The following is a 13763-nucleotide window of genomic DNA, read 5'->3' as shown; positions in this document are numbered from 1 at the left end:
CTGAGAGTCTAAGATCAATCTCTATAACCTACATTAAAGAAAAAAAGCAAAACTATCTGGGACTGGTGACCTTTCTTTACAATCCTGGCACTTCGGAGTTGGAAGCAAGTGTCTACCCTAAGGTAGGCCAGCCAGGCAGCCCGCCTGCTTTATGAATTCCAGGTCAATGAGAGAGCCTGCCTCAAACAAACAACCGTGATGGCACCTGAGAAACGATGCCTAATTTTCGCCTCTGGAAATCTCAGCAGGTGCGGTCTGGACTCTAGTTCACACCTGTAATGGGGGGCAGAGAGGTACAAGAGTTTGCCCTTCCTAAGCAGCCATTCCTATTATCCTACGCTTTGCTTTATATGGCTTCAGGTCCTGGGATCAGATGAAGTCTACCATGTCTTCCTTGCAAAGACAGGCTGTGTACCCCTCAGACTGTGAGCCACATGAACCCTTCCCTACTTGGTGACAGCACAAGAAAAGTAATTAACATTCTGGCTCATGGCCTGGAAGAATGTTCATACCTGAAGCACGGGAGGCACCGATCATCCTTGATCTAATGAGACCCTCTCTCTTTTTGTTTCTTACTAATTTAATCTTTCCGCGAAAAAGTTCAAGCTGATAGTCCAATTTTTCTTTCAAATCATCTGGAAAAAATATTTGATACTTGACAATTTATAGACTGCAACTATAGAAATTCAAACATTGTCATTATGACCAATTTCTTCCTTCCTTCCTTTCCTCCCATCTTCTTTCTTTCTTTCTTTTAATTTTTTTTTGAGACAATGTTTCTCCGTAGCTTTGGAGCCTGTCCTGAAACTTGCTCTATAGATCAGGCTAGCCTGGAGCTCACAGAGATCCACCTGCCTCTGCCTCCCAAGTGCTGGGATTAAAGGTGTGCGCCACCACCGCCCGGCATGACCAATTTCTAAAAATCTACTATTGCACAGATTTTAATGTGGCCCTGTTTAGCCTCCAATCCACAAGAAAAATGGTTCATAATCAAACTGTATGATTTTTGTGCTTCTAGTGATCTCTGCTTCCCCACATCATTATTAAAATTTACTAAGCTGGGCGGTGGTGGTGCACACCTTAATCCCAGCACTGGGAGGCAGAGGCAGGCAGATTTCCATGAGTTTGAGGCTGGCCTGGTCTACAGAGTAAGTTTCAGGACAGACTCTAAATCTACACAGAGAAACCATGTCTCAAAAAACCAGAATAAATAAAATAAAATTACTATATCATTATTAAAATTTAGTAGAAAAACGTGTAGGTTATAAGGCTTTTGGTATAACCTGATTTTACTACATTACATAAGTTGTACTGTGATTAATTTTGCTTCTAATTTTGTGTGACTTGAAGGTGAATCATCAAACCAAGCGAGTTCAAGAGCCACCTACATCCATTCCTTCTAGATAAGAAAGTCCATTGGCACTGTCTTGTGGGCATGTCAAGGAAAGACAGGTTTCAGTTCAAAATTTGTTATATAATTCATGATAAAGTCGTTCTGAATTAAAGTAAGGAATATTTTGATCCTGAGTTCCATAGGAACACAACAACACTCTGTGTCCTGTGTTTGAGGCTAATGTCAAGGAATAGTAGAGATGACTGGTCTGGCAGCATACTTGGGGGCTCGACCACCACTAGTGACCCTCTTGGTCTCCTTTGAAGGGGACTAAAATGCAAGATGTGTATGTGAGCAGGTCAGTAGAGATCATGGACTGTTCACCAAAGGGACTTGGGAAGTATTAGATCATGAGGATGGAGTCCCCATGAATGGGGTTTATAGGAAGAGGCCCAAGACCTCACTTGATCCAAAGAGGATGGAGCGAAAGAGCATCAATGTAAAAGAGCCAAAAGAATGCTGTTACCAACCTGGTCTTGTTGGCACCCTGGTCTCAGATCAGTGTTTGTTGCTCAAGCCACTTTGTCAAGCTGACAAGAGACCAATGTGTCCCTAGACTCGGTGTTGTGCTGGAAGGCTGGCAGACACGGTCACTCCTGGAGCTGCACGCCCAGTGTGGGATTTGTGAACTTCTGAGTAAGAAAGCACAACTCTGGCCAGCAGGTACATCTGCACACTGCACCCAGCTTTACTGAGATTTTCTGAGCAGCAAGCTGTAGACATCTCAGCTCTACCGAGCGGATAAGGTAGTTTGGGGGAAGAGACTCAGCTAGTAATGACTCCGATGGAAATGTCATGTGATAAGTTCCTGGCCAAATCATATAACTTCCATAGTAACATTAGCTTGGGTCACACCCAGAGCAACCTCCAGTCACTCCCACAGGGCGGCTCTCCTGGAATATCTTTTCTTCTCAACATACCTTTTTCCTGCAGGGCTGTCAAGGCCCACACCTTTAATACCAGGCAGAGGCTGGTAGATCTCTGTGAGTTCAAGGCCAGTCTAATCTACAAGAGCTAGTTCTACAAGGCTAGCCTAGACTCAAAGCTACAGAAAAACCCTGTCCCCACAAAAAAAAAAAAATAACCCGGGCGGTGGTGGCGCACGCCTTTAATTCCAGCACTCCGGAGGCAGAGGCAGGCGGATCTCTGGGAGTTCGAGGCCAGCCTGGTCTACAAGAGCTAGTTCCAGGACAGGCACCAAAAAGCTACAGAGAAACCCTGTCTCGAAAAACCAAAAAAAAATTGTAAAAAAAAAAAAAAAAGAAAGAAAAACCCTGTCTCGAAAAACCAAAATCCAACAACAAAACAAAACATAAACAAAAAAACTCAAAAACAAACAAACAAATAAATAAACCCATACCTTTTCCCTTTTAAGTTCATCATAGACTAGCTTCCAGAGGGTTGGGTGACTTTGCAGGTCTGAAACCTACCCAATATTGACATGATTATTCGGGCACTCCTGGCTTGCCTAAGGTTAATAATTAGTTGTAAACAGACAACCAATTTCAAAGCCTAAGCAGGGGTAGCTAGACTTTTGTTCTAATGTCTTCATCCTATCGTAAGAAGCAAGCATAGAGCAATCATTGCTTACTTGTAGTTGGCTCGAGTTCTTTCCTAGGTCATCTCCCTATGTTAAGCCCTGACTTGCTCTTCATATTCATCCATCTATTCATATTTTTGAACAAGGTAGCTGTTTAAAATGTTCAGATTGGCTTTGAACTTGCTTTGTAGCCAGGGATAACCTTGACCTGATCCTCTACTCCCACTTCCACCACCACACCCAGATTAAGCGTCACAGATTGAATCCCAGGCCTTACACCTGCCAGGCATACACTCCGCCAACTGAGCTACATAGCCATAACTTCCCATGTTCTTGTGATTAAATTCCAAAAATGCCCTTCATGAGTAGTCGCTTTTAAACAACTCCAGCTTTATGCCTTTTTCCTCGTCCTTCCAACTGTGCACTCATGCGTAAACTTCCTAAAATGCTGAAGTATCCCATGCTCACCCTGATTTGTCTCATCTTGGGCCTTTAAAGTGCCATTTCTTTCACCTAAAACATTTTTTCTTCCTAGCCATTTGGGCAACCCCAGCCTATCGGTGCCTCTCCCATTTAGATGGCACTTCTTTCTGAAGTGATCCCTAAAGTCAAGGCAATGCCCCTGTGCTGACCTCACGGACATCGTGCCAGGCCCTGGGTCAGTCTTTCTCACCACACACAGTGGCTGCAACAGGTATAGCATCTCCCCCAACAGCTCCTAGAAACATCTTCTATGTGAAACATGCAAGTGTTTCCCCCATGCATGGACAAGCTCGCTCATGAATGCAGCACTTTGAAGGCGGAGGCAAGAGGATCAGGAGTTCAAGGTGGGCCTAGCCTGGGCTACATGTGACCATTTCCCCAAAACAAAATAAATCTCAAGTATCACTCGAGAAGAATGCCACCTTCCAGGTAGATGATTGTCACTGTTTGTCTCACCAATTTCACTCATGTCATCAACCAAAATTATTTCCTCAAGGAAACGGTGTGGGGTGAGGTTCATCACACTAGACACTGTTCGGAGCAAGGTGTTAAATTCCTCATTATAAAAACATATGATGATGCTGGCGGTGGGGAGATAGGCTGGGTAGTGTTTCTGATGACATCTGCAAGAAAAATGGGGAGAGAATTAGTCATCCAAAAACCTCAAGTGTGGGGCCTTCTTCAAATGCCAGTCCTCAGGGCTGGAGAGATGGCTCAGTGGTTAAGAGAACTGACTGCTCTTCCAGAGGTCCTGAGTTCAATTCCCAGCAACCACATGGTGGCTCACAGCCATCTATAATGAGACCTGGCGCCCCCCTCCTGGCTTGTGGGCACACATGGAAGGAATGCTATACACATAATAAATAAATAAATATTTAAAAAACAAACAAAAAAAAAAAAACAAATGCCAGTCCTCACTCTGGCTTTCTTTGGTGAACATTAGAACAGCACATTAAAAGTATACAAAAATTAACAACAAAATGTCCTTAAAATTTTAAAAATCATTTTCATGCATGTGTATATGTCTGTATCTATGTATGCAGACACATGTACATGCAAGTGCCTGTGGAGACCAGAAGAGGGCGTCAAAGACCCCAGAGCTGGAGTTAGAGGCAGATGTGAGCTGCCTGACATGGGGGCTGGGAGTCAATCTCTGGTCCTCTGGAAAAGTAGTAAGCTCTCTTGATTTCTGAGCCATTTCTCCTGTCTGTCCTTAAATTCTTTAATTTTTTTAACCTTTACTTATTTTGTTGTGTGGGTGGGTGGGAGGTATGTGTGCCTGCCACAGTGGGCAAGTGAGGTGGTCGTACAATTTACAGGAGCCGGTCCTCTCCTTCACCACGTGGGCTTCAATCTCAGGTGTGCAGATGCCACCTTGCTGACCACACTAAATTCTTATACTCTTCTCACACTTTGGAATTATTGTCCTCTTTATAATTACTCTTTCTTGACTTTCCCTTTTGATAATCTTAGGTCTATTTTAAAGATAATATTAAATACAGATTATATCCAAATATTGGCGTCTATTCTAAATATGGTGGTTTAAATTTATGGAAAGATAACTTCAAAGTAAATTCACTGTGACGTGTGCTTAGCTTTGCTTTGGGGGTTTTACTGTGACACCTGATGTGACCAAGAATTGTAGTGGAATTGGTGGACTAGCAAAAGGTCATATTATTTTTGTGTGCATACAAGTGAAAAACAGGAGTTGAGATCTAGTGTTTTATTGTTTGGAACTAGCATCAGCAAAATAGAAGGGTGACCCAAATACCTCCCAAGACCTAGTTAGAGGAAGACAGCTGAAATCTCAAGGAAATGACAGGGTCAGAAGGCTGAGAGCTATCTGGACTGATCTCCATCACTCTTGCAATAGTGATTGGGCTTTTGTTTTTTTAGGCATAATTAACCGTATAGCCATGGCTGGCCCAGAACTTGCTATGTTGATCAGGCTGCTATGACGTCCTGTGTGCTAAGATTAAGGGTATGTAAAACCACGCCAGCATCCAAGGATGAATCAGAAGGGCTTTCTTTTTCCTGTCAATTCATTGGCTCATAATGGCACAGAGGCCACTTTGAAGGTAATGGGGGCCAGAGAAGTGAGGGCAAAAGAAAGAAACCACCATTCCCACTGCAACCGTGTGAAAAGGGCAATATTTTCCAGACAGTTCCAGAGCAGTAGGGACTGGGCAGATGAGCCAAACAGGAATTTTGGCGTGTGTACCTGCAGGATAAACATGGGTTGAAAGAGTGTTTATCCTGACCAACATTGTTAGTCCAGTGGGTGGTGGTACAGAAAGTCCAGCTGCTGAGTGGAAGCTGGCACCATGCCCAAAGGAATGGAAACCGTGTGAGGTGGCAACCTGGCCAAATCTGGAGTGGTCGCAAGCATGGCAAGCACACTGTCTGCACCCAGATGGACGTGACCTGAGAGCACAGCAACAGAATGATGTGCCGACATCAAACTGAAATCCTTCTGCGTGACAACAGAAATTACCATCAGGGTGAAGAGATACCTCCAGAGTCAGCAAAACTACTGGCAACATCCATCTGACTGGCGACTGAGAGCCAGACTGCTTACTAGAGCCAACAATTAGCAGGGTGTTGAGGCTGTTAACACAGCAGAGTGCTCATCTAGCCCTGGGTTAGATCTCAGGATCAGGAATACACAAGGCACTGTTTAAAAAAAAAAAAAGCCTAGCAGACCGTCTTCAAAAGGAAACAAGTGGTCAATAGGTGGGGAGGGAACAGGGGTAGAGGAGGGACTGGGGTTGGTATGCAAAATAAATGAAAACATTAAAAATGAAACTGTTCAATGCTGCCAGTCATCAGGGAGATGCAAATTAGAACTATGATGAGACGGATGAGATTCCAGCTCACATTATCCAAATAATGAGAACATTGTGGAGGGCAACATAATCCAACAACTCTGCTCTTAGATATCCAGTCAGGTGTAAGTCGAGCCTAGACAAGCGATATCTGCCTCTCAGACTACTGCAGCATGGCTCCTAGTAGTCAAGATATGAAACCACCAAAGCGCCCAGCAGAAGAGGAATGAGTTAAGTGTGTGCACGCGGAAGAATGCTATTTAGCCTCAAAAACACAGGCCGGTGAAACGGTTCATTGGTAGAGGGACATGATGATCTGTGTTGATCCCTGGGCTCCGCATAGTCAAAAGAAGAAAGCCTCTGACCTCCACACCAGCCTGTCCTGTGTGCATATGTATATGTGAACACGCATGCAAATTAAATAGATACAGTTTTTAAGATAGGAAATTCAGATACCACCCACTATTTCAAACTACTTTCTATTTCCAGCTAGATGTAGTAGTCTCAGCACAATATCTGTCTATATATATAAGATCCTCCAAAGATCCTCCATAGTGACGTACTTCCTCCAAGACTATACCTACTCCAAAAAGGTCACACTTCCTAGTAGTGCTACTCCCTTTGGGAACCAACTTCTTTCAATCCAACACAGATATATTTAACTAATTCTTTTGTATTTTATAAAAAGCCCACAGTTAAGACACTGATATTTTAAAAAGCAATTGTAAGACTCAAAGGAGACTGTGGAATTATAAAGAGATTGAATTTTTTTTAAGAGATTGAATTTTAAAGTGTTTAAATTTGTACACACAGGGGGAATTTTTAACTTTGTAACATTTATATTGTAGTGTTATTAATGTGTGATTTTGGAGACAAATAAGAAAAAAAAAGTTGTGACTTAAAAAAAAAAAGATAGGAAATTCAGTGATGTATCACAATAAGGATAGACCCAGAAAAACCCTGTCTCAAAAAACCAAAATAAATAAATAAAAAGGCCTAGAAGAGATGGAGTGAAAACCACACAGGAGGGAGAATTAGTCTTCTCCAGAGATAGGCACACCAAATAGTTATCCAACGCCAACTGGCCAGTCATCTATCTATCTATCTATCTATCTATCTATCTATCTATCTATACATATATATATATAGAGAGAGAGAGAGATGCACATATATATATGCATATACATACGCTAAACACTAAACAGGTACATCAGAGTACTGCTGGAGATGATGTTTGGCCGTTATTGGACAAATCACATATTTCCATTAGTTGAAACTCCTAGTGGGACTTGACAACTCGGGTATGCAGAAGAGCAAGGTGGTTAGTGCAGGGTGGGGCGGGGATGAGGAGGGAAATGGTTGGAGGCCACGCAGAAGAGCCAGGGTGGGAGTCCCAGAGTCCCATTATATAGCACTATATATATGTAATGTGTGTGTGTGTGTGTGTGTGTGTGTGTGTGTGCGCGCGCGTGTAAACAGCGCTGAGAAAATGGGTCTGATGTGTTTTTAGTATGTGAAGATGATAAGCATATGACATTATACATTCTAATTTGCCTAATTTAGCTTCTTCACAGTATACAAAAGTGCTCTGTACCATAGATGTACAAATTTTACTTTTCAGTTAAAAATTTAGATTAAAATTGAAGACAAAGCTAGAAAGATGGCTCAGTGGTTAAGCACACTGGCTGGACTCCCAGCATTCACTCACAGCTGTCTATAACTTCAGTTCCAGGAAATCTGATGTTGTCTTCTGGAGCCAGAGAGCACCAGGCACAAAAGAGGTGAGCATACATACATGCAGGCAAAAACACCCATACAAATAAAAGTAAATACATCTTTTTTAAAATCAAGGCAAGCTGAACTAGAAGTTCCAAATAATGAAAAGATGTGATTTGTCCAACAATGGCCAAGCCTGCTGAATCTATTTAGTATTTTAGTTTTTTTTAATATTTATTTATTTGTTATGTATACAATATTCTGTCTGTGTGTATGTCTGCAGGCCAGAAGAGGGCACCAGACCTCATTACAGGTGGTTGTGAGCCACCATGTGGTTGCCGGGAATTGAACTCAGGACCTTTGGAAGAGCAGGCAATGCTCTTAACCACTGAGCCATCTCTCCAGCCCCCCTATTTAGTGTTTTAATGTGTGTGTGTGTGTGTGTGTGTGTGTGTGTGTGTGTGTGTATGCATATAAAAACCACTTGGGGTTGGATAACCATTTTGGGTGCATATCTCTTGGTAAGACTAATAATCTCACTCTCTTGGTAGTTGTTAGTTGCCTTTAGTTCTTACCTAGGGATAAGCCAGTTTTAATTTCTAATTTCTTCTCTCCATGGTACACGCCCCGTGCCATTGTTCAGGTCTTGTTTAAGCAGGCGTATTTCGACTTTGTTTTTCCTATCGAGTGATTATGTGTTGGAAGAAAGGAACCAAGGCAGTTACACTATTTTAGATAAGATTTAGGGGGACATAGTAGCATGGGGAGAAATTCACAGTTTACTGGAATTAAAATATTGATCTTTGTGGTAGTTAAATCTTAACTTGATTTAAAGATTGTCCTTCAAGTTAAATTAATACCATGCTTATAGTTTAAGGAAATTTAAATTTATTCTTTTTGTGTGTGGGGGAGGGAAGAGAGGCGTGCAGTTGAGGTTAACCTTGAACTTCTGACTCTCCTGCCTCCACCCCAACACTGAGATTACAGGCAATCACCACCATTCTTGGTTTATGTGGTGCTGGGAATAAACCCTGGGCCTTGTGTATGCCAAACACTCCAATTGAACTACATCTCCAGCCCAAGTTTGTTTTCTTTCATCATGACTCAGCTACACTCTGCCATTGCGTGCAATCACTCCATCTGTTGAGTGTGCCCTATCATGAGTGGGTGTGGCTTCACTGCTTGTGTTACACACATATCATACAGTGAAGCAATATGGCTCGTTTTTCGATTTCCTGGAATGGCATTACTGGAGAGTGTATGATTGCTTAGCTTGAACATTTTTCTTTCAGCTAATGGGAACTGATAATCTTTTCTAGGAAATGATTAGAACCTAAATAATATTTAAGAGGCATCAACAAGCAAGATACTGAACAGATGAACCTCAAGAACATTGTGCTAAATGAAATAAGCCAGTACCCCAAAAGACAAATTCTGTATGCTTTTACTGTTTTGAGGTCTCTGGGTGGTAAAGTTCATAGACTCTAAGTGGACTGGGGAAAGGGGAGTGCAAGTTTCCCTTCAGGCAGTGCTGTGGTTGCTCATGACTGTCCGCGCTTAATGTCGCTGAATTGTCCACTAGAAAATTATTAACATGGCAATTTTATATTCATTTTACCACAGTTAACATAAACACAGATAACAGAAGACACGAGAATGAAGTGGACTAGGAAGGAAAAGATAGGCGGACATCCAAAGCACTTTCTGTTGGGAATTAATGCTTTGGCCAGGAGCCCTCACTGGTGACTGAGTAAAAACCTTCAAGAGATTTACTTAACTCTTCAAAACCTCTAGAACATGTCCTGCCAAGGGGGAAAGTGGTCTCCACACCATTAGACATCAGAATCTTGACCTTGTCTGACTTAAAGTCACAAGAACAGGAATCTATACTACAGGATTTCTTATATGCTAAAATTGAGCGTGGTTAGTGGGGAACATACATTTTATGCCTGGACTCTGGCACCTCTCTCCTGATGCCCAGTCTTCTGCTGATAACAGCATTAAGTCCATATTGTTTAAATTCTTTGTAAAATTCTGGGGCTGAAAAGTCAATCGTATCTGCAAGAAAAAGGTAGTTTGCGTCACAAAAGTAAAAGCTTACTGCTGGCCCACTGACACAAATAACAAGAGCAACCATATCCTGAATTTTTCTGAAATAGTCATTTTCCGGACTCTCAGCTACCCACAGATGAGGTTAAAGGTGAAAACCCAGAGCTTTGCATAAACCAAAACAGACTTCTTAGTAAATGTTGTCATTAGTTCTAGATGGAAGACACTCAGCCCTATCCGAGCTGCATCAATCACTTTCCTGTTGTGTTAAATATCCCGACAAAAGCATCTTAAGAAGTGAGGGGTTGTTTTGATAGACAGTTCTAGAAGTCCATTATAGAGGGGAAGGCACTGCGGCAAACCCCTAGCAGAGGGCAGTGCATTCAACTTGCTTACTTTTTCCTATTTATTATGTGATCCAGGGAATGCGCTCCCTCTCCTCTCCTCTCCTCTCCTCTCCTCTCCTCTCCTCTCCTCTCCTCTCCTCTCCTCTCCCCTCCCCTCCCCTCCCCTCCCCTCCCTCTCTCTCTCTCTCTCTCTCTCTCTCTCTCTCTCTCTCTCTCACACACACACACACACACACACACACACACACACTTCATAAATGCCACACAGAGGTTATAGAAGCTTCTGCTGAAACACAAGTAGTCACAAGTCATCATCAGCAACCTCCAAGATAAACTCATTCCCTAACCAAAGACAGAGCTGGGGAAAAGGGTAGCCTGGTGACAAAAACAAAACAAAACAAAAAACCTTTCAAAACTTGCCCTGAGACCTTTCACCTCACCCTCTCCCTAAGGAAGCAAGTAACAACATCCATCTTGCCCCACCTGGTGGTGTCAGCAGGGCCAAGCAGAGCCTAATCTGCCTCTGGTCAGTTTGCCCTCCAGGGTAGTGTAGGGAGAACGTAGGGGAGGAGCTTCAGGGCCTCTCTGGCTGAAAACTGGTGATGCTGAGTCTCCCTGACGCATTGTCAGTGGAATGTGAATCTCCAGCCCCCCAGGTAGCTTTCTTCTTCCCTTCCCCTCTCAGGAGACCCAGTAGGGAGCTAAATGTCCACTTTCATTCAGCAGCAGTGAGGACCGGAATAGTTGATACTCTGTTTCTCTTTGAACCTGGTGGCGGTGAGGACTAATGGACAGTTGAACCTTTTAACTCTGGTGTCAATGGGGCACAAGGAGGGAGGAATGGCAGGACTAGCTGACACTGTGCCCAGTGACAAGGTTGTGAAAGTCAGTGGTCCGTTTAAGTGGAAACCAAGAGACTTGAATTGTTTTTTGTTTTGTTTTGTTTTTTCGAGACAGGGTTTCTCTGTAGCTTTGGAGTCTGTCCTGGAACTGCTCTTGTAGACCAGGCTGGCCTTGAACTCACAGAGATCCACCTGCCTCTGCCTCCCAAGTGCTGGGATTAAAGGCGTGCGCAACCATTGCCCGGCAAGAGAGAGACTTGAATTCTTTTATCACCTGTTTACCACAGATGGTGTGCACATAGCACTATAGGCAGATGGGGCAGGGAGGGGCTTCTGGAATGGAGGGTGGCCGGACACACATACTTACCTGTTCTTCTAATAGAGGACAGAAAGGACCAGTAGAAGCATTCTTACATCCTATACTGTATGGCACACTTATACTCAATATTGCAGAAGGGAGGGATCAGCACTGATGTATTACTAGCCTAGCACATAAACACTTTTTAGGGCCTGTTGGTTCTAAGGTAATTATGCCTTAGGCCAAATGTTTCTGGAGGAGTACAAGACACCGGTAACAACTAAGTATACCCATTGTTTTCTTGAGCCTAGACATCCACAGAATGAGGGAAGAAGGAAAGAGGTGATAATGAGAAACAGAAATTAAAAAATTCAAAAATGTGTTCAAGCACCTTCTCCAGAATGCCAAGACTGAGCTCCAAATGATTGACAGCCTCTGTCCCTGCCCACCTACGAAATCTGCGCGGTGGAGATGTAATAGAAGGCAGACTTTTAGCATCTGAATCCTCTTTCAGATTGCTGGTGCCTGAATAAAGTAAAGTTTTAAGGGTCAGTGACTGTCTTTGCTCACTGGCTTTTGTGAGTGGCAGGCACTCCTATTCAATTTTGCTTATACATGTACTATAGCTCCCTGAAGGAGATCTGCTTGAAGTCATGCTACAGTGTCTCGCAGTATTTTTAATGTCCAGGATCCAATAGAAAATGTCACACCAAGTCCCAAATGGAATTTAAAAGGGACAACCAACAAACGCCAACACTGAGATGAATCAGTTGGCCCAGACTTGCTAGGATGCTAAAGCAGCCGCCGCCGCAGCATCAGAAGCAGATGGAAGAGGGAGAACAGCTCAGCTAAGGGACAGAAATTACAAGAACTAACCAAAAGGAAATTATAGGAATGGTGATTACAGTTATCTAAGAGGCAGGGTGACTCTAAGTAGTAGTTAAACTACACAGAAGGCAGAGCCTGGGAACTTGAGGTCAGGCCCTTGGAATTAGTGTGGTATAAACAACAGAGATGAACAGAAAGAAAAAGATTCTCAGGGACCGATGGCATAGCTACAGAGCTAACTGTATCACAGGAGTTACAGAAGGAGAGAGAAAGCAAGGGTGAGGGTATAGTGTGAGCGTGGGGTAGGGATGCTGCAGAGGGGCCATTCTATGTCTTACTCTTCCACGGTGCTGTCAGCAGTGCTCCAGGGCAGTGCAGAGCCCAGGACACAGATCTGACTTGGAAACCATTAATTATCGCTTTATTGTTCTCTTCATCTTTGGGGGCTGATTTTGTTACATCAGGTAACCTGCGTAAACATGAAGCCCAAATTGTCTATGAGTGAGTGTTGGGGGAGAGCAAATTTTAAGAGGGTCTTGATGTAGAATATCTACAGATGTGTTAATGCAGTTACTATGCCGTACCAGAACTGCCAAGTAACAGCATGCAGAGGCTGTGGAACCACACTGGTAGATTCAGGCAATGGCTGCCTTTGGGGCTGGAAGGACCAAGGGTGACATTTCTATGGCATCTTTTGAAATTCATTTATGTGGAAAACAGAAAGCTGCCTGAAACCAATATAGCAAACTACATAAAAATGAGAAATTAAGAGTTAGCGCATGCATGTGTATATACCCTATTGAGTTCTGTGTATATAATATATCGATATATGAAATATTTTATAGCTCAAAAATTAAATTACCCTAACGGGGGCATTCTTCACCCTTCCAAATATTGACTCTGTGATATGTTGAAAGTAGTTAACAGAAAAAGATCAGTTTGTTCCTGGGTATAATTCTGGTTTTCCAGGTTCATCTGCATCAGACTTACCATTAGAAGTATTCTGTTTGGGGGTTTTCTTTGAGACATGGTTTTGCTGGTGCACATTTTTTCTAACTGAATTAGCCCTTATGAATTCCTGGGTTTTCCTCAGCTGTTCATTCTCTTGATCATAGTGGAAATAGGCAATTAACAGAGCTGTCCAGAGCCCGATGGCCAGGGATCCACAGACGACACACTGAGCTATGATGTTCTTCATTGTGGAGTTCATGTTTTTAAATTCCAGTTGTCCTAGAGGAGAGCATTGTGAGAGAAGCTGTGTGAGACAACTCAGTGGTGTTTGACTTGTCATGTAGCTTAAGTTCCGTTTTCAGTGCTTTAGAAACCATCATTTCACTACTTTTCGAATACAGAAGTTTACCTCTTTTCTATCACACATATATCCATAGGATCACCATCCAGATGAAACAGGCAGCATAATTTAAAGTCTTTGCCCTACCCCT

At 42.9% G+C, this 13763-nt stretch overlaps 1 protein-coding gene across 1 annotated transcript in view; it reads right to left on the bottom strand.

Moving 5' to 3' along the window:
* Positions 1–13519, bottom strand: part of Galntl5 (polypeptide N-acetylgalactosaminyltransferase like 5) — a 37808-nt gene extending 24289 nt beyond the window's left edge. Inside the window, exons 1-4 of the mRNA XM_041640565.1 lie at positions 13312–13519; positions 9898–10015; positions 3873–4039; positions 513–635 (exon numbers count right to left, since the gene is read on the bottom strand). Of these exons, the coding sequence (XP_041496499.1) occupies positions 513–635; positions 3873–4039; positions 9898–10015; positions 13312–13519 (616 nt within the window). The remainder of the gene's footprint in view (positions 1–512; positions 636–3872; positions 4040–9897; positions 10016–13311) is intronic.
* Positions 13520–13763: the final 244 nt, after the last annotated feature.

Source organism: Microtus oregoni, unplaced genomic scaffold, assembly GCF_018167655.1.
Source record: "Microtus oregoni isolate MIOR12 unplaced genomic scaffold, Mior012 000064F_ref0000363, whole genome shotgun sequence".
Lineage (NCBI taxonomy): Eukaryota > Metazoa > Chordata > Mammalia > Rodentia > Cricetidae > Microtus > Microtus oregoni.
Note: the sequence above shows the minus strand (reverse complement) of the source record. Positions and strands in the feature narration are given on the sequence as shown.